Below are 22,050 nucleotides of genomic sequence, written 5' to 3' on the forward strand. Positions count from 1 at the left end.
AATTCCTCAGTCTTGAACAACATATTTAAATAGTACCAGAAGTTCTCTTGAAGATTTTTGACCATTTAGAGCCATCAGAAGAATCTCTTAGCAAATATAAGAAATGTCATGAAAATTAAGAAGTTTTTTAGTGCAGCATCTTCGCTCTGATTTTTTTGATTAAAAATATTTTACACTTATTTTGGGAAATTTGAAAATAATATAGATGTCTAAAGAAGAAAATTAAAATGATGCTCAAGTACGTTACTCAGGGATAACCACCATAAACTTTTGGCTATCTTTTTCTCCAAGTTTTTTTTTTTTTTTTTCTGTGAGCCTTTACAGTAACATACTGTTTTTCTTTTAATGAAACTGAGATCCTCTTGTCTGACTATCTTGTTACTAACTTCTTCTATGACTATAGTTTCCTACTGACTTTCAAACAGTTAAGTTGGTTACTTTAATATTCCATCACGTGGTTGTACCATTTTCCCTTCTAATCCCTTCTTGGGCATTTCGGTGGTTTTCAGTTTTTAATTATTATCAATAACAGTGTGATAAATATTCTTATAATCTTGTGTGTTTAATAACTTCCTTATGACAAATTCCTAAAAGTAGAAAAACTGCATGAAAAGACATAGGCATATTTAGGTTCTGAAAGATCTTGTCCAATTGGCCTTAAGCAATGTTGTAATAATTTGCATTCCTAATTGCTTGCTATCAGAATATTGAATTTTGCCATTATCAACAATATGTATTACTATTATAAAATGTTTTAATGTAAATTTGATAGACAGTAACTAATTTAAGTATAATTTAATACCAATTATATATTTTCCAACTTTGATACAGTTTATATTTATTTATCTATCTATCTTTGACATAGGGTCTCACTCTGTGGCCCAGGCTTAGGCTTACTGCAGCTTTCACCTCCTGGGCTCAAGCCGTCCTTCCACCTCAGCCCCTCACGTAGCTGGAACCAGAAATGCGTGTCACCACACCCGGATAATTTTTTTGTATTGTTATTAGACAGGGGGTTTCACCTTGTTGCCCAGGCTAGTCTCGAGCTCCTGAACTCAAACAATACACCCGCCTGAGCCTCCCAAAGTGCTGGGATTACAGGTGTGAGCCACCGCGCCCAGGCAGTTAATTTTTTTATGTGCTAAGAGGCTTCTCTATTAATTTGCTTGTGAATGTGTGTGTGTGTGTGTGGATTTAAATTTTTAATGGTTCTGCATTAATGGTTCTACATTCCTGCCAGATAGGTTGTACTTTTGTTTCCAGTTTGTTTGCCTTTTATTTTTATGATTTATTTTATACAAAAATTTAAAATTTCAGATATTCACATCTATCAATCTTCTTTTTAAAAAAGTTTATTGATTAACTGTATATGTATATAATTTACATACCATAAAATGCACCTTTTAAAATTGTATAATTCCGTGATTTTGGTAAATTTCCAGAGGCATACAACCATCATCACAGTAGTTTTAGAACATTTTTAGCACCCCAAAAAGATCTCTCATGCCTCTTTACATTTAGTTTTCTTTCCTACCCCAGCCAAGATCTCCACGCATCTGCTTCAGTCTTTTAAAGCTTTTACACTTAGAAAGGAGTCTTGAGCACTTATGTGGAGCCAAGTGCTGTGGCTATAATGGGTACTAATGCTATTTTCTTGTTCTTCTTCTTTTTTTTTTTCTTTTTTTTTGAGACGGAGTCTCACTCTGTCACCCAGGCTGGAGTGCGGTGGTGCGATCTGGGCTCACTGCGACCTCTACCTCCCGGGTTCAAGTGATTCTCCTGCTTCAGCCTCCTGAGTAGCTGGGATTACAGACGCCTGCCACCACACCCAGCTAATTTTTGTATTTTTAGTAGAAACGGGGTTTTACCTTGTTGGCCAGGCTGGTCTCGAGCTCCTGACATAAGGTGATCCACCTGCCTCAGCCTCCCAAAGTGCTGGGATTACAGGCGTAAGCCACTGCTCCTGGCCACTAATACTGTCTTATTTTAGGAGCTTGTGATCTTACAGGACAGATTATTAAACCAATAATAGTTTAAATAAATATAGTTACAAATAGATAAGTGCTATGAAAGAAAAGTAAAGTGTGTGGAGTGATAACAGAGGGCACCTATTTGAGGGTGGAGATTCAGGAAAGGTTTCTATGAGAAAATGACCCAGGGATGGGAAGGAACATCCAGGTGTGCAGTTGGGGGAAGAGCCTTGGGGAAGTACTTAAGAGCTGGACACTTGAGGACTGCAGGAATAGAAGCACTTATGGTCAGAGAGAAAAGGGACATGATCTAATTGGAAAAAAATGGAATATTTTCCCATGCCATTATTTTCTTTTTATGCTGTTTTTTATGTCAAGGTATTTACAGATAATATTTATCTGGTTTTATGGTTTTCCTGGTCCATAGGGTTATAATTTCCCTGTATTATATAGATCTTATATAGTGTTGAGGTACCCAGTGTATGTTGAACAAGGGCAGCAAGATTTCAATGGGGGGAGGGCAGGCGTTTGTGCATATGAGTGCATTATTTTCAGTGTTCCTTTCTTAGTCCCAGAGGGGAGTGTGTTCAGAAACAGAGTTCTTTGGAATTACCATACTTTTCTTTATTATTTTATACTAAAGACCATTCAGAGAGTACTGGAGGTGTTAAGACAGTGTGAAGAAATTACCTTCTTCATCACTTCTTCATCATTGCTTTGAGTATACTGGGGCCTCAGGGACTTGCTTAGAAAGTAACCAGTATAGTGATAGAATTAGAGTTACTGCTCATGGCTCCAGAATATTTGGTCTCTGCCTACAGGATTGCATTGCTTTCTTCATAAGCTATGTAAATAGAAAGTACGATATCACTGTTTCTGTTTTTCAATGGGGATAACTGAAATATGGAAACTCTAAATCCTTAATGGATCCCTGATAGTCTCAATGACAGTCCATAGTGGTATGCCACATGACTCCTCTCTTTGTCACTTTCAGTTCATGGTCAACACCTCAGATAGGCATTTTGAGAAGCAGGGCAGTCCTACCACACTTACCTAGTAAAGTCATTTTTTCACATTCAAACTTGACTCATTTATTTTTCTTATGTGTACTTCCTCCCACTTTCTTCATGTCTTCTATAATATCTCCTGCACTCTGCCTCAGAACAGGCTGGATTATGCTATAGTAACTGATGACTCTCAAATCTCAGTGGCTCCACACAATGATATTTCTTGTCCATTTTATGTATCATTTGTGGGTTGGCACAGAGTCACTACCCATTAAAGTAGCTCAGAGATCCAAGCAGCCACCAGCTGGTTGCTGTGGCAGAGGGGTGCAGAGTATGCTGGAGGGTCTTGCAGTGACAATGACATGTTCCAGGCTGGAAGGATGACCATCATTTTTCACTGGACAGAAGTAATCCCATGTTTCATCCATCATGAGGGGGCCAGGAAGTGTAATTTTATACTGGGCCCAAAAAGCTGGGTAGCAGGGGAGGAATCCAGAACTATTTAGCAAACAGCTCTAATGACCAGCATGCATTCTTAGCTAGTGATTCACCTTAACTTCGCTGAGAAAGTCAGAGCTTTCTGTAACCACCACCCCTCCAAAAGAAACCCTAGAACTTACTCATCTGCCTACTATTATTACATTTATCATCCTATCTGAATTCATACCTTCTTTCTCCTTCTAGCCTATTGCAATATAAGAAGTATCTTCTCTCCTATCCAAATATTTTTGATCACATACTGCTATCAGTAGATAAGCACATATAGTGATGTCCTAGAAAATGTTTAACAAGTGGCCTGTAGGGGAAGAGAACCAGCCTTGATTTTTAGTGTTTTTTGATTTCCGCAATGTAAATACTCTCACTGTGGACAGTTTCAAGCCACCATCATGGTGTTACTGAATGCCTGATTGGAAAGAGATGTACACAATGAGCTCTCATGAGCCGGTGTGGAGTGACTCCAGCACACCACCGGTAGTGTGCTGGTGGTAGTACTTATGTACTTGTGTCTGTTTTATAATAATATTCATATTAAACCTATTTGTGTGTGTGTATATATATATGCACACATATTTTAAGAATGCTTGATTTCTTTTATTTTATATTAAAAATAAAGCAGTTCTATCTCCCCCGTGTGCCCCAGCACTCTACCAGATTGCCTTACAAATCCCTACATACCTGACTTGGGGGCTACTGCTCTAGACACTCAAGGTCTCCACTTCTTTGGTTATTCCCTCTCTCTGTGTCATCAGCCTCTTTCTCTTGTATCATTCTCGTGAGTGTACTGAGAAACTCTAGTATTCTCTAGCATCTTCCATCATTAGAGATTGTCGCTTAGTCTGGTCTTCTCCTTTATCAAAAGCTCCATTTTTCTACTCCCCTTCATAGCAGAACCATTCAGAGACATCTCTACATGCCATTTCACTTCCTCCTTTTTCATTCCGTCTTCGCCTACTCCAATCTGACTTCCGCCCCCAGCTCTCTACTGAGATTGCTCTTGTCATTGCCATAAGTGATTTCCATGCTGCCAAATCTACTAGATCATCTGGCGTCATCTCACTGGGCCCCTCAGTGTCAGGTGACATAATTGACTACCCCATCCTTCTAGAAATGCTCTCCTCTTGTAGCTTCTGCATTAATACACTCTGCTGGTTTTCTGCTGGTTCTCCTTTGTTGAGGCTTCTGCTGTGACTCAAGAAATAGCTTTGGTCTCCTTTTGATATTTGTACTGTTTCCCTAGGTGATCTCATTCATTCCTAGGCCTTTAAAACCAAGCTGTGTGCTGATCACTCCCGCATTGCGTTCCTCTGCCCTCCTTTCTCTTCTGAGCTCCAGATGTGCACATCTAATTCCCCCCCATATTTTCACCTGGAGGTTTCATAGGTGTCTTCAAGACTGCAGCTCCAGAGTGAACGCTTTATTTCCCCTTTTTCTTCTACTATTTCTCTTTTTTTTCAGTTTTCCTTATTTCACAAAATGGCAAATTACTTATTTAGTTGTTAAATCCAGAAATCTGGAATGTATCCTTAACTTCTATCCTGAGCAACAGGGAGAAACCCCGTCTCTACTAAAAATACAAAATTAGCCGGGTGTGGTGGTGCATGCCTGTCATCTCAGCTACTCAGGAGGCTGAGGCAGGAGAATCACTTGAACTGGGGAGGCGGAGGTTGCAGTGAGCCGAGATCGCGCCATTGTACTCAAGCCTGGGCAACAAGAGTGAAACGCCATCTCAAGAAAAACCAAAAAACCCCAAAAGACTTCTATCTTTTTTTATCCCTTGCATCTAATTCATAAACACATCCTTTTGTTCTACCTACAACATATGTATTTCATCTGTCCACTTATCTCTGCCTCTATTTTAGTCCAGACCATCATCACTTTTCTCCTAGATGATTGTAATAGCACATTCCACGCTCACATGTGCCTCTTTCCAATCCATGCCTGATATTATAACTAAGAGTGATTTGTATAAGATGTAAATCAAGTTATTTTTCTCCCTTCTACATCCTCCAGTGCATCTAGAGTTAGCTCCAGATTCCTTACCATGACCTCTAAGGCTGTGTGTGATCTGGCCTCCGCCTTCCTCTGCCTCCTCATCGCACGTCACTCTGTCTTTGGCTCTTGTGCTCTAGTAAAACAAGCCTTTTTTTTGGTCCCTAGAATAGATTGGTCTTTTTCCTGAGCGCCTTTGGCTTCTTTGGTCTCTCTTTCTGGGAAGCATTTTCTCTGACTTGTCATATTTCTGGTACCTTCTTTTCCTGAAGATCTCAGCTTAAATCCCGTCTCCTTAGGGAATTCTTCCTGCTCTAATAAGATTTCCTACTGGTTTGTTTCTGTCTTAGTACTTAACACAATTTGGGGTTGCTTTTCTTTATTTATTTACTTGATTTAGTAGAAAGCTTTGTGAGAGCAGGGACCTTATTTCCACCTGGTGGTAGGTGCAACAGATGTTGCATGAAAAAAAAAATGTATGGAAGAATACTGGACTTGCCCTGTCTATTAAAGGTTGTTAGTAATTTGAGCTTGAACTTGAAAATCTTGACTGTAGAGTTTGATGACATTTGTTTTATTTGGTTTTCTGTTTTGGGCTAGGAAGTATGAATGGTAATTACTGAATGAAGACAGAGAGAAGGAAGGTATCTTAACAATTGTGGGCAGCACAATACAGGGAGGACAGGTTAATGTGTTGATCATGTCTGACTGTTTCTTTAAGACAGCCCAGAACTAGGAAGGAACAGATCCGATAAAACGTTACAGAAGTAAATGTAAAATCCTGTGATTTGGTTACAAATAAATCAGTTGCATTATACAGAATCAGGAAACTCCAGCCTGACACCGATTCACATGCCAAGTCCTAAGGAAAGTGGTAGCCGAAAAGCTAATGCAGCCCTAATCTACATTAATCATTCCATGTATTTCTTTATTAGGGGAGGGAATTGGCTAATATTACTCTTCTCCAGTGACACCAGTAGAATTATTAGAACTTTCAAAAAAAAAAAAAAAGAATTATTAGAACTTTCGAGAATTGCAATGTAATAACACCTCATTCATCCATCCACAGATCCATTTATTCATTCCTTTAACATTTACTGAGTAAATTCTGGGCACTTGTATTATAGTCATGAGCAAAATTACCATGACTTTTGTGTTCATGGAACTTAATGTCTAACTCCTGAAGAGAAGTGAGTTCTCTTTTTGTGAAAGTGTTAAGCAGAAACCAGTTTGTCATTTATTGAGAAACAATGCATACTCATGGTTAAGAACTCATGCCCTGGAAGCCAGGGGTTGGTGTCCAGGGGTTTTAAATTCCAGCTCCAATATTTGCCAGCTGTGTGACTTTGGGCAAATTAATGTCTTTGGTCAAATTAATGTCTCTATGTTTCAGTGGTCTCATCTATAAACTTGAGATAATAATGCTATGCATAGAGTTAAAATGAGCTAATGCTCACAAATAATTTACAATAGTACCTGGTACGTAGTAAGTGCTTAATAAATATTTTAGATAATAAGCAGTTAATAAAATGGTGTTGAGATTTAGGGTGAGAAAAAGTGGTCACAGAGTAATTCTGGTGTATCAGGACCCACATTATTATTTTTTGTTTTTTATTAAAGGTTGTTAGTAATTTGAGCTTGAACTTGAAAATCTTGACTGTAGAGTTTGATGACATTTGTTTTATTTGGTTTTCTGTTTTGGGCTAGGAAGATGTGACTCCTGTTTAGAAATAACCACCAGGTAGTTCCCCAACAACTCCCCAGATGCTTACAAAGAAACACACCTTTGGAAATAATACAATTGTAACTATACATCAACATCTGTTTTTGCTTTGGTTTTGTTTTAGTGGCAGCTGAAATATCCTAAACTAATTCTCCGAGAAGCCAGCAGTGTATCTGAGGAGCTCCATAAAGAGGTTCAAGAAGCCTTTCTCACACTTCACAAGCATGGCTGCTTATTTCGGGACCTGGTTAGGATCCAAGGCAAAGATCTGCTCACTCCGGTATCTCGCATCCTCATTGGTAATCCAGGCTGTACCTACAAGTACCTGAACACCAGGCTCTTCACAGTCCCCTGGCCAGTGAAAGGGTCTAATATAAAATACCCCGAGGCTGAAATAGCCGCTGCTTGTGAGACCTTCCTCAAGCTCAATGACTACCTGCAGATAGAAACCATCCAGGCTTTGGAAGAACTTGCTGCCAAAGAGAAGGCTAATGAGGATGCTGTGCCATTGTGTATGTCTGCAGATTTCCCCAGGGTTGGGATGGGGTCATCCTACGATGGACAAGATGAAGTGGACATTAAGAGCAGAGCAGCATACAACGTAACTTTGCTGAATTTCATGGATCCTCAGAAAATGCCATACCTGAAAGAGGAACCTTATTTTGGCATGGGGAAAATGGCAGTGAGCTGGCATCATGATGAAAATCTGGTGGACAGGTCAGCGGTGGCAGTGTACAGTTATAGCTGTGAAGGTACGGTCTGCTCTGCGAAAAAGCAGCCCTGTATGTGATAATATGACCCGAGTTGTTTAGGCTCTGGAGATACACACATACACGAACATGTTTGCATGTGTGCTTATGTGTGTACATGCACATGCTTGTGTGTGTATCATGTGTACTTTTTAGTCTTGTCACACCTGTATGTCTGCAGAATATGCCTGTTTCTCATCTAGCCATGCTAGCTGGCTCGTCGTTATACTGTACTCAGAATATTTTCGCACGTAAGCACTCCTGTCATTTGTCTCTCGTGTGCCCAGGAGAGCAGCCTCTTGGTTTCATACAGCCAACTGTCTTTCTCTACAGCTCAGAAGAGATTGTACAGTTGCTATAATTAACTTGCTGATAAAGAGCTGGGAAAACAAAAATCTGTCAAATCTTTCCAGGTTCCCACAGGTGCACATTTCCAGACTTGCCAAAATATTTTATTATGGTTGACATCACTATCTTGATGGGTGTGATTTGTCAAATATGGACTTGTTCTTGGCTTCACACAGTTTGTAACTACTGTCCTTCCTTGCCAGAAGCAGTTGAGGTAGGTTTTGTAAGCAGACAGTCCTCCATTTTCAGGAAACTCCCTAGCCCTCTACCCAATTCTGCAGTTTTAGACCTTGTTGGGTGGCCGTGGTAGACTTGTTCTTGCATTTTCTGATATATAATCCCCTTGAAACAGAGATCATAGCCTACCTCTTAGTAGCCCACCCAAATTTCTCTTCTTCTATTATTGTTTCTGTATGTTTATGGCCCTCATTGTTCCTTAGAATAGAATTACAAAAATGGTAGTTGAACAGATCGAGGAGAGCATGACCTCTGTTGACTTTCTTTTGTGCCTGATTATTTGGCAAAGGGATACAAGACATAGTATTAGCTCTCTTGTCTGATTTACTGAAAGATATTTGGAAAACCAGAATTCTGGATATCCCATCAGGGAATGACTGGAACTTTCAAGGCTCATTATTTTCTGACAACTCTAGATATTTGACTGGATTTTTGTTTGTTATCGTTATTTGTTTTTTGTTTACTAAAACGACTGTTTTGGAAAAGAGATTTAAGAAAAAAAAGATCTTTAAAGTACCCTTTAAATTTCTTACAATTTCCCTGTCTCAAAAATTTCCTCAGAACTACTCATTTTTTTCTAACTTTACCTTGTGTCTTCGGTCTGAAACAAGGAGCAAGTTTAGCGTTTGGAAATTTCACCACTTTCTCTGGCATCTCAAATAATGATGCTGACCTAAGAAAATCGCTTGAAGGGATTTAATGCTGTCCTAATGGAAAGAACTGAGATCCTCTGATCTTTAATAAGGACTTGCCAGGGATTTAAGAACTATCACTTCCAAGAACTCTGATGTGAACGAACAATGGAGTTAGTTTCTTTCTTAAGGAGACAACTCTCCAAACTTGAAGCAGTGGCATGTGATAGTACCAAGCTCTACAAAGATGCCTTTGTGCTCCCAATTACTCTCCGCCCTCCAGTTTAATGGTCCTATTGTACTCCCTTCGCGTGGGTGATCAAGTACTTTTTGAAACCTAGAATATCTTTCAGAAAGGAATTTAAGTGTCTAATGAATAGTTTCTATGCTCAGGAGTAGTTAAGACTGATAAAGTATACAAATATAAATTACATATAAATATAGAAATGTTGGTACTTGCAGTTGTCACCGGAAAGAGACTTTGAATCTGTAAGAGCAGTGTAGAAACTCCTTTGTTCTCTTAACCTCAGAAATTCTCAGAACTCCATCTAATAATAATAGCAATACTGGGAATGCTCATTTATTGAGCACCTACTATGTGCCACATGCTGTTATAAGCATTTTACATGCATTAACTCATTTTATCTTCCCAACAATTCAAAGAACAAAATAGTAATGAAGTACTATTGCTATCCTCATTTTACAGATGAGGAAACCGAGTCACAGAAGGTTGATTAACTTGTTCATGGTGATGCAGCAAGTAAGTAGCAGAGTTAGGATTTGAGCACAAATATCCAGACTTCAGAATCTGAACACCTAAGGCTATGTGCATTATGAGCAGGTGTTTCTTATCCCAGCAGTGTAGCTGTCTCAGGGATTTTATTTTATTTTTTTACTTTTTAAATTTTTTGAGACAGAGGCTTGCTCTGTCTCCCAGGCCAGAGTGCAGTGGCACAATCTTGGCTCACTGCAACCTCCACCTCCTGGTTCAATGGATTCTCCTGCCTCAGCCTCCCGAGTAACTGGGATGACAGGCACGCACCACTATGCCCAGCTAATTTTTTGTAATTTTAGTAGAGATGGGGTTTCACCATGCTAGCCAGGCTGGTCTTGGACTCCTGACCTCGTGATCTGTGCGCCTCGGTCTCCCAGAGTGCTGGGATTACAGGCGTGAGCCACGGCACCCGGCCAGGGACTTGGGTTTTTAAAATGTCCACCTCTGGAAAGGTTAAGGGTATGCTCCATTTGCTTTTTCTTGCACGTCTTGGTGTCTTCCTTTCTCCAGTTTTACTTCTCACCCACATCTGCTGTAGCTTTCTCGCACATACTCTCAGATGATTGGAATGCATCAGATTATCTTATTCGATGAAACACTTTCTGTAGGTGTCTGGCTATGTGTCAGATGGTGTCCAAAGCATGTGGCTCTGGGTCAGATGGTGTACAAAGCATGTGCCTTGAAACTCTGTGGTGGGTGCATGTCTTCTAAGTGACAAGTGATATCTGTTTAATTTTCTGGTCTTATAATCCTTGGCAGAATGCCAGAACTATGGTAAAGGTGGACTTGAAGAGAATCATTTGGTTTAAAACCTTGGTTGAGGTTGAGAAGGGCTTAAGGAGGTCCACAGAGAGTGGACACTTCAGAGAATTGTATTTTTTTCTGTGTCCTTGAACTTGTTTGTCTAGACAGTATGGGAACTCCAAAGGTAAATCAATGGCTTTCTCACTTAGAGGTAATAGGTGAGGTTAGGGGGGCTCTTTTGATTGTAATTATGAAATGATGAAACATTAGATCTGAAAGAGACTTTTGAAATCACTTGATTCTAGCCTCTCATTTTACAAATGAAAACACTGAGAAGGGAAGTGGCTTGGCCAAGGTCACATTGTTACTTAGTGACAAGAGCAGGGATTTAAGTTGGAAAGTGTTCCTTGCCACTGGAGAGGTTCACGTAAAATGCATTGGGAATTCAGATACAGAAGTGATTGCTTCCTGCTGAAATTAAATTCAATTGAAGCTTAAGATCTTTCAAGACTCTGCTCTCAATACCTTTTCCCAGGGAAATCTTCTTGTAGATTTATAATGAGCCAGTCATCCCTCTTTGGTTTATTTTCATGAGTAGAGGTCATTGAGAAGTAATTTGTATAGGATACGTGTAATTATATACTAAATTCATTGGCTTTCACATGCCGTTCTAGTTAATAGATATCTCCAGTAGGAAGATTGAAATGGTACAAGTTTTAATCAGGAATGGCTTCAGGGAACTATATGTAAATAGGCAGAATATTTGATTTTCCTATTCCAGCTTTGCTGGCAATTGCTTGTTACTCCTAGCTATAAAAAACGAACTTTAGTGGGGAAGGCATTAAAAACCCAATGTTTAATATGGTCCAGCACCTTGTTCTTTGACTGGAACACCTTCAGAACCATGACTTAGATCAACAGTAACTATTGGCTACCATTTTTGTTTCTTTGTTTGGAAGGAAACATTCTCGGTGAAATTGTCTTTCTAGAAAAGCAATTCTTAAGATTTTAAATTAGTGCCAAGTATTGCGTATTCTTGACATTATTTTCCAGGCCTCCCATAAAAAGCCAGGAAGGTAGCTGGGTGCGGAGGCTCACGACTGTAATCTTAGCACTTTGGGAGGCCGAGGCGGGTGGATCACGAGGTCAGGAGTTTAAGACCAGCCTGGCCAACGTCGTGAAACCCTGTCTTTACTAGAAATCCAAAAATTAGCTGGGCGTGGTGGTGCGTACCTATAGTCTCTGCTACTCGGGAGGCTGAGGCAGGATAATTGCCTGAACCTGGGAGGCAGAGGTTGCAGTGAGCCGAGATTGCGCCACTGCACTCCAACCTGGGCGACAGAGCAAGATTCCGTCTCAAAAACAAACAAACAAAAACCCAGGAAGGCTCACAAAAGGAAGAAGCTGATCCATGTTTCCTGTTGAGCATGTCATGTGATAGCCTGGAAAGTAGAGACTTCGCAATAATGTTCTTGGAATTCTAGGGTTTCCATTCCTGTCTTTGATTTGGGAAAAATTGCATCCCTTTAAGGATGGAAATTTGTTCCCATAATTCTTGAATCTCTATTTTAACATGACTTGCTCTCTATTTCTCAGTTCATCACTGAGACCGTGAAAAGCTAGTTTATAATTGCAACTTGGAGTTTTGGAGTATTCATAAAAACGCTGTGATGTTTAATGTTATCTTAGCTTCCCAGCATCCCTGTCTAGAATCTCAAAGCTTATTTGATCTAGCTTTGTTTTATTGTATCATGCTATGCCTTGTCAATGATTTTTGAAATCACTTATACTGCTCAGTAAACCTTGTTTGGTCTTGTAAGTCACATTTTTTGGGGTGACCAGCCAGTTATTTATTCATTTAACAATAAGTTCTCCCATGAAGAACCAAGAAGACTCACAAGAAGACCAAAGGGGGGGCGGGGAAACTTATTTGATCTACATTTTTTTCCATGCCTATGCAACTATTTTTTCATTTAACAATAAGCATCTAGTATTTGCTAGACAGTTGTCTAGATGCTGAGCATGTAGCAGTGAACAAGACGGACAAAAATCCCTGCCCGCATCGAGCTCACATTCTAGCAAGGGAAAACAGAAAATAAAAGTAGATTGTGTAACAAGGGTGAGGGATAATCTTACAATTTTAGATAGGAGAGCCAGGCAAGGCCTTGTTTAGGGGGTAACATTTAAGCAGATTGGAAGGAGAGAATGAGCCACTGAGAAATTTCAAGGGGGGGCACATAGGCGGAAAGATAGAACATGATTGGTATGTTTCAGAAGCAACAAGTGTGGATGAAATAGAGTGAGAGAAGAGGAAACGAAATGAAGACAAAGGGACAAGTAAATGGGTGGCGGAAGATAGGGCTTTGTCGTGTTAGAATACAAAGTAGTAGGTTTGGATTTGGAGTGAGATGGGGAGCCTCTGAGGAGTAGAAGAAGGGAAGCAATATGAGAAACAGGAGAACTCACAGAGGCGACCAAAGTAATCCAGACTAGGGATATGATGGTCTAGATTAGAAGAGGCAGGGCAGGGGAGAAATGTGTAAATACTGTCCTGTAACTTTTTACCAACAAAGAGAGTGGCAGTGTTTCAGCACCGGTGAGAAAGGATGACCAGCAGTAATGTCTCCCATTTGTCAAAAGAAGACTAAGCCTATAAGAATGGCTACATTTTCTCCCCTCTGTGAATGGCTTTATTCAGGAATAATTGACATACAATTAGCTATACATATTGAACATTTACAGTTTTATAAGTTTCAACACACTCGTGAAACTATCCCCACTATCAAGATAATGAACATACCCATTATTTCAGAAGTTTCCTTGTGCCCCTTTGCAGTTCCTTTCCTGACAGATCTATTTTCTTTTTTTATTGTTTTTTATTTGTTTGTAGAGACTGGGTCTCAATATCTTTCCCAGGCTGGTCTTGAAATCCTGGCCTGAAGAGATCCTCCTTGCTCAGCCTTCCAAAGTGCTGGAATTACAGGTGTGAGCCACAGATTCAACCTGGATTTGTTTTCTATCACTAGATGAGTTGGCATTTCCTAGAATTTTAAACAGATGGAATTATATATGTGCACTTTTTTTGGTCTGGATTCTTTAACTTAGCATAGTTATTTTGAGATTCATCCATGTTGTTATGTATATCAATAGCTCATTCCCTTTTATCCTTTTTTATTGCAATAAAATATACATAAAATTAAGCATTATAACCATATTAACTGTACAGTTGAGTGGCATTAAGCATCATCCCACACCGAATCTCTGTACCCATTTAAACAATTACTCCCCATTTCTCCTTCCCTCATTTCCTGGTAACCACTGTTCTGCTTTCTGTCTATATTATATTTGACTATTCTAGGTACCTCATATAAGTGGAATCATACGATATTTGACCTTTTGTGTCTAGATTATTGATATGGTTCGGCTGCGTCCCTGGCCAAATATCAACTTGAATTGTATCTCCCAGAATTCCCACATGTTGTGGGAGGGACCAAGGAGGAAGTGGTTGAATCGTGAGGCTGGTCTTTGCCAAGTTATTCTCTTGATAGTGAATAAGTCTCACAAGATCTGGTGGGTTTATCAGGGATTTCCGCTTTTGCTTCCTTCTCATTTTCTCTTGCTGCTGCCATGTAAGAAGGCCTTTTGCCTCCCACCATGATTCAGAGGCCTCCAAACCATGTGGTACTGTAAGTCCGATTAAACCTCTTTTTATTTCCAGTTTCGGATATGTCTTTATGAGCAGCATGAAAACGAACTCATACAATCATTTTACTTGACATAATGTCCTCAAGATTCATCCATGTTATGGCATGTATCAGAATTTAATTCCTTTTTAAAGATGAATAATATTCCATTGTATGAATATACCACATTTTGTTGATCAAGTCATCCATTGGCTATTCATCATACCCATCTTTTGGCTATGGTGGATAAAGTTGCTGTGAACATTGGTATACAAATATCTGTGTGAGTCTCCGCTTTCAGTACTTTTGTGTATATACTTTTTTTGTGTATATACTTTTGTGTATGTACTTTTGTGTAGGATTGCTGGATCAAATGATAGGACTCTGTTGACATTTTTGAGGAACTGCTATACTGTTTTCTACAGTGACTGAACTGTTTTACTTTCTCGCTGACAATGCGCAAGGGTTCTAATTTCTCCACATCTATGCCAATGCTTACTGTTGCTGTTACTGTTATTGTCCCTGTCTACTGTTCCCTGTTTTTTGATAACAGCCATCCTAATGGGTATGAAGTGGTATTTTCTTGTGGTTTTGATATGCATTTTCCTAATGATTAATGACATTGAACATCTTTTCATGTTCTTAGCCATTTATATATCTTCTTTGGAGACATGTCTATTCAAGTTGTTTGCCCATTTTTGAATTTGGCTGTTTTTTAGTTGTTGAGTTTTGTGAGTTCCTTATGTATTCTAGATATTAATTCCTTATCAGATATATGACTTGCAAATATTTTCTTCAAGGATAGCTGAACTTTTAATGATATAGTAATGTGATGAGCAAGGGATCACAGAACAGTGGAATAGACTTTACTGTCCATGACATTGATTAGGCACTTAAATTCTGTACTATCGAATGACATCATTCGTATTGGTATTAATTAGCTATGGGACCTTAAGCAAGTTACTTAAATCCTTTGTGACTCAGTTTTCTCGTCTGTAAAATAGTGATCAGAGCTGTATCCACCTCAAGATTGTGAGAATTAAACACCTGTAAAGTGCTAAGAACGTAACAGCAGTAATTAGAACGTAGTGAGCATTCAATACTGTGTTATTTTTAGCTTTTATCAAAATTATTCATATAATTTTTGCAAGTCAAAAATTTCTATAAGGTTTGTTAAGGAAAAAAAATGCAGGAGTTATTTACACCTTTTCTTCCCATTTTCATTTCCACAGGCAATCATTTCTACTCTTTTCTTTCAGGTAATGTTTTTGGTAGTTGATAACATACTTATATTGTTTTGAACATTATATATTGGCTTCCTGATATGGAAGGTGAAGATTTACTTAGCTCTCTTCTTTCTCCCTGCCTGCCTACACATGTGCATGCTTCTGATTCCCATTATAGGTTTACTGTAATTTTGATTGTATCACTATTCAGCCTTTATAGTTATTATATACGTAAGAATGCCTTCCAGAATCTGTGATCTGTTATCCTTTTCTTTTCAACTTTTTTTCTTGCATTAATAGTAGTCTTGTTTTTTGTGTATTTGTATAGTTTTCTATGTAGTTTTCTACGTAGTTACGACTAATTAAATCCCTTGCTCTCTACCAAATCTCCTCTTCTCAAGAGCTTCAGAACCATCAGATATTCTGTCTGTGTCATTTTCTCGGAGCAATGTCTTCCAGAGTCTTCTTGTCTGCTCTAATCTGGCGTTCTATTCCTGATGCATGGGGATCCCCTTCTGTGATTTCTTCATTGTAATCCAGCAGATTCCCTTACTTCTCTCTTTTGTGGACTCCTCACATTCCTGCATCCTGGCCTCGCTCTTTCCTGACTGTTTTCTTTTTTTTTTTTTTTTTTTTTTTTTTTTTGAGACGGAGTCTCGCTCTGTCGCCCAGGCTGGAGTGCAGTGGCGCGATCTCGGCTCACTGCAAGCTCCGCCTCCCGGGTTCACGCCATTCTCCTGCCTCAGCCTCCCGAGTAGCTGGGACTACAGGCGCCCACAACCGCGCCCGGCTAATTTTTTGTATTTTTAGTAGAGACGGGGTTTCACCGTGGTCTCGATCTCCTGACCTTGTGATCCGCCCGCCTCGGCCTCCCAAAGTGCTGGGATTACAGGCGTGAGCCACCGCGCCCGGCCCCTGACTGTTTTCTTATTTTGGTGGAGCATGTGCTGCAATGGTTTCTTCAGAAAGGATGCTTTGGAGGTAAATTTTTAAGATGTTAAATGTCTTCAATGATCTTTATTCCACCTTGGCATGTGTAGCTTCTTCCAGTATGAAAATCTTGGTAGGAAATAATATTTTTTTTCAGAATCTTAGTGACATTGCATTACTGTCTTTTATCTGACAGAGTTCGTGTTAAGAGTTCTGAATTTTTCTTCAGCTTTTATGTTGCTTTTTTTTGTTGGATCTTTTTTTGAATGTTTTACAATTTCACAGTGATATTTTTCACTCATTTTACTCTCATTGTGTAGGGCTTTCAATCAGCCCTTCAATTGTTGGACATTTTCTTGAACTGCTTTGTTAGTTATTTCTTCCTCTCCAGTTTTCTCATCTCTTTGGAATCCGTATGATTTAGTTAACCTTCTGGACTCTTCCTCTAGTTTTCCTGTTTATTCCCTTATTTTCAATCTTTATATTTGTTTTTTAGTTTAATATCTGGGAGATTTTCTTAACTTCCAACTTGTCTATTGATTTTTTTTTTCCTTGATGGAGTTTTGCTCTTGTCACCCAGGCTGGTGTGCAATGGCACTTGGCTCACTGCAACCTCTGCCTCCCAGGTTTTAGTGATTCTCCTGCCGCAGCCTCCTGAGTAGCTGAGATGACAGGTGCAGGCCACCATGCCCAGCAAATTTTTGTAGTTTTAGTAGAGACAAGGTTTCACCGTGTTGGCCAGGCTGGGTTCAAATTCCTGACTTCAGGTGATCTGGCCACCTCAGCCTCCTAAAGTGCTGAGATTACAGGCATGAGCCACTGTGCCTGGCCTGTCTATTGAATTTTCAGTATTGAAATATAACATATATCATAAACATACAGCTTGAAGAATTGCCATAAAGTAAACATATCTGTGTACCTAGCACCCTGGTCAAGAAATGAAACCTATCAGTGTCCTAGAAGTGCTCCCTTCCAGTGTCTGGTTCCCCACAACAGTAAACACTCTCCTGACTTCTAAGGCCAAAAATCGTTTTATGTGTGTTTGAATTAGACTTGTAAACTTGTAAGCTCCTTAAAGATGTAATTTATGTCTTCATCCTTCTTTGTATCTGCATATAGTGGCAAATGAGTATTTTTTTGCCCCAAATCAGTTAAGTATTTGTTGTTCTTGAGGCGTTTGTACTATTCTTACATCGTGGCCACTGTTCAGTAACTCTGTTACTTCTGCAACTGCAGTCTCTGTTTAGTGTTAGGATTCTTTTGATAGCAAATAACAATTACAGACCTAAACAGGCTTAATTTAAAAAGGGAAGGAATTATCTCACTTCATCCTAAGAACAGGGGTCTCACTGACTTCAAGTGGACCTTGTTCCAACAGTAATGATGTGATCAGTTTCAAATTTCTTCCCCTTCCTCTTTTGGCCATTCTAAAGCTCATGGCCCCCAAATGACTGCCCCTAGCTTTTGTGGCCACTCTCTCCTTTTCATGAGCTTTGGGGACGAGAGAAACTGGGTATTGGGTGTGTACTTTGAACTCTGGATCAAGCTTTACCTGAAGCTAGATGAACAAATAATGACCCTCTTTGATTAACCCAGTTCGGTTCTGGTTTCTGTGTTATTTACAATGTAAGAGTGTCCTGTGAGTCTTCACAGCTCTCTTCATACCTTCGTGAGGTTGCCCAAGGAATTGAAACCTCTACTGTTAGAAGCTCTGGTTTGGAGAATATTGTTTGAGAAGTATCTCTGCTTCCTTACCTGATTTTATATTTTACTTCGGATAATACAGTGATTTTGAAGCTTTAGCTAAGGGCCCCCATAGCAGTTTTTCTCTCCTTTTCATACTTTCATGTTTTCTCCCAAGCCCATGAAACATGATGCAATGAGGTTCTCCTCTGTATGTGAATATTTTTATCTTAATTTTTTTCCCCAAATGCTTAATCTGAAAGCTGACAGAGCCAGACATCATGTTGAAGGGCTTTAGATTTTTCTGTAAAGAGTTTTCAATATTTTGCCTGAAATCCTAGAAAACTTGTGATTAATTTTACAATTTATCTGTGTCAAGGGACTACGTTTATCTTGAATTGCTTGTTTCGAGGCATCTGAGAGCAGCTTCTTGTTATAGATTCTGATCTGGGAGTGATCAGTTTTTTGGTTTTTTTTTTTTCCCCCACCCCTTCAGACTTTTCTAAATTCTCCATTTCTTCAGAGCATTCATTGCTCCATGACAGAGAAGGAGTGTGTGCTGTGTCAGCAGCAAACTTGACTCCCTGTTTCTTGCAACCCATCAAGGAAAGCATTTCCAAACTCTGGAACTCTGGCAGGGAGGCTTCTCCTTGGCTAACCTTTCTTTCCTAGTGATGTAGTCCATCAGCTGTGTTTCCTAAATGCTCTCTGGCTTATACAGTACCCATTTGTTACTACGTTGGGAACCTGTCTAGAAAAAGTGTAGTAATTATGCATGAAGAAGCTCGTACCTTCTAGAGAGATCATTCTGAAAAGAGATCTGACTGGTGAAAAAGGCTAGTGTCTGTCAGTAGCCTCAGTGTAAGTTCTGGATTCTTTCCTATGGTTCATAAACCCATGTCCTGGTCTCCTCCCACCTCTCCAGGCTTTTCTCTTGCAAGTTCATGTCATTCATATGACACTCTTGCAGTCGGGAATTGATTGTGCTCTTATACACACACCATGCCATTTCCCTCCTAGAATGTGTCTTCCCTATGTCCCATTTTCCCCTTTTGCCTTCTGTCTCCCTTCATTCTACAAAATGGGTTTCCCATCCCAGACATGAGAATGTCAAAGATTAGCACTCGACAGATAAGGCATCATTAGACTCCATGGTATCAGCTGGCCATCTACAACTTGTGAGTTTCTCCTACCTCAAGATCTGTGACATGGGTAGAAGGGGACCGGCCTTTTAAAGCTCCTCTAGGTGTGGAGTTAAGGAAACAGAGGAAGTAATCACACGGGTAGGAATCTTTCTTTTTTTTTTTTTTTGGAGATGGAGTCTTGCTCTGTCACCCAGGCTAGAGTGCAGTGGCACGATCTTGGTTCACTGCAACCTCCGCCTCCCAGGTTCAAGCAATTCTCCTGCCTCAGCCTCCCGAGTAGCTGGGATTACAGGCGTGTGCCCCCACACCTGGCTATTTTTAGTAGAGGCAGGATTTCACCATGTTGGCCAGGCTGGTCTTGAACTCCTGACTTCAGGTGATCCGCCTGCCTCAGCCTCCCAAAGTGCTGGGGTTACAAGTGTGAACCACCGCGCCCAGCTGAGAATCTTTTATATCTTAGCTCTTGGCTAAGGAAATAGCAAATAGAGAATAAGAAATAGGGCTATTTTTAACAAAAAAAATTAGCCAGATGTGGTGGCACACACCTGTAATCCCCACCACATAGGAGGCTGAGGCAGGAGAATCACTTGAACCTGGGAGGCGGAGGTTACAGTGAGCCAAGATCGCGACACTGCACTCCAGCCTGGGTGACAGAGCGAGACTCTAGTCTCAAAAAAAAAAAAAAAAAGAAAAAGAGGCTATTTAAATGTATGGTGATGATGAATATCTACTGAACCTATGAGGGAAGTTCTTGACATACACTATTATGTATGTTATTAAATATGGTACAAAAATTTTTGTGATATATTTTATTCGAGTATCACCATAGTCTCTACTGTCATACTCTGGCTTCTGTCTTTGTTTCTTATAGAGCAGTGGTTATAATTAGAAATGTAAACAAATATTTTGTCCTTTATTAAATAGAATTTTTTCTCAAAAACTAGCTGGCATAAAACATTGAATTGGTTAATTTTGGGGGGAAGTCTTGGACAATTTAAACTTGACTTTTAAACTTAACAGTCTTTTGTATTTTGTCACATCTTCTACTTATTTAACAGTTTGTTTAGTGGGAGCTGGGAGTGCACCAAACACACTGAGGTACTTAAAATCTTTTTAATTTTATTGAAGCTTAAAGGCAAGTAAGAACCTGTTGCCTCTGCTTGTTGCCAAAATAACATGGGGCAAGAGTAATCAGTTACAGTTGCTATAGGTAATTACAAGTTGATTTCATTGAGAAGTAGGAACACTATATTTAACAATAAAAAGTTTATCAGACATAAAACTTCCCTCTTCTCTACACAGCCCAAGGAGGGGAAAACTCTCACCAAAATATCATTTTAATGAGCAGATTTCAAAAGTGCTGGATTGTTGGGAGACATCGAGAAAGACTAATTGCAATTATTGTCTCTGATTGTCTTTATTGATGCCACATTGAGAAGAGTACCAGGATGAAAGTTAGAAGGGAAAGTAGTCAAGCAAACTGTTACACTATAAAGATTCCCACTTATTAGACTGTCCACACGCAGTGGCATTAAAACTTCCTGAAACTGTTCCTTGTAGTTTGAAAATTATTTCTTTTTGAAGTCATTATAATGGTTTTCTTTTTATTTCTTTTCTTTTCTTTTTTTTTTTTTTTTTTTTTTAAGACGGAGTCTTGCTATGTCACCAGGCTGGAGTGCAGTGGTGTGATCTCAGCTCACTGCAACCTCCACCTTCTGGATTCAAGTGATTCTCCTGCCTCAGCCTCCTAAGTAGCTGGGATTACAGGCATCCGCCACCACACTCAACTAATTTTTGTATTTTTCATAGAGATGGGGTTTCACCATGTTGGCCAGGATGGTCTCAATCTCTTAATCTCATGATCCGCCCGCCTCGGCCTCCCAAAGTCCTGGGATTATAGGTGTGAGCCACCGTGCGGCCCTTTTTATTTCTTTTTAATTTTGTGTGGACTTCAATGGTAGAAGTTATAGTTGATTTGACCAGAAAGGGACATGTGCAAAACCTTCCTAAAATATTTCCGTTTTATTTTCTTGTGCTGTTTGCTATATCTGTCATCATTAGGGCCCCCCTAGAATGAAGCAGCCAAGTCTTGGGTTATCACAAATAAAAAGATAATTTTTATATCATTTTCTTTTGCTAAAGTGATCTGGATATCAATTAATTTAGCATTAATTATTATGTTGTATGCTGTCATTAGTCATGTTACATTGTTAGGTATTAGTCACATTACATCAGAACTATTTTATGCAGCCTCAACTTCTTTACTAAAATGTGCAGTAGACATCAAATCACAAATATCAAGACTTTTGAACAGGGGTGAGGGCAACTTTTTTTGGTAAAAGGCCAGAAATAAGTAGTTTTGGCTTTGTAGGTCTTACAGTCTGTGTCTTACCTACTCAACCTTGCTGTCTGTGTGAAAGCAGCCATTTATGTAAATGAATGGGCATGACTGTGTTGTGGTTAAACTTTATTTTACAAAAGCAGGTCATGGGACTGATTTGCCTGTGATCTCTGCAACCCAGCTCTTGAGCAAGGGTCACAGACTTTGCTGTGGTTAGGCAGGTACCTCAAATGAGTCAAGTGAAGTGGCTGTGGGGACTGTGACTAGCAAAGGTCACATCCTTGTCTAAAATGGGCAGCTACTTCTTCCCTGTAGCCACTTGTGACTGGCTCAGTGATACCAGATCTTGTAATTCAAGGGTAGCTGG

The 22,050-nt window shown here is 39.6% G+C and overlaps 1 protein-coding gene across 10 annotated transcripts in view; it reads left to right on the forward strand.

Annotated features, from left to right (window-relative positions):
- Window positions 1-22,050, forward strand: part of LOC105494095 (FTO alpha-ketoglutarate dependent dioxygenase) — a 445,404-nt gene that overhangs the window by 116,243 nt on the left and 307,111 nt on the right. For all 10 annotated transcript variants that reach the window (XR_011616468.1, XM_071084539.1, XM_071084538.1 and 7 more), the window contains one exon: window positions 7,315-7,942. Coding sequence is in view for 9 of the 10 variants with exons in the window: in XM_071084539.1 (XP_070940640.1) it covers window positions 7,315-7,942 (628 nt within the window). In the remaining variant the exon portion in view is untranslated. The remainder of the gene's footprint in view (window positions 1-7,314; window positions 7,943-22,050) is intronic.

The sequence above is a fragment of the Macaca nemestrina genome, chromosome 18 (genome assembly GCF_043159975.1).
Source record: "Macaca nemestrina isolate mMacNem1 chromosome 18, mMacNem.hap1, whole genome shotgun sequence".
Lineage (NCBI taxonomy): Eukaryota > Metazoa > Chordata > Mammalia > Primates > Cercopithecidae > Macaca > Macaca nemestrina.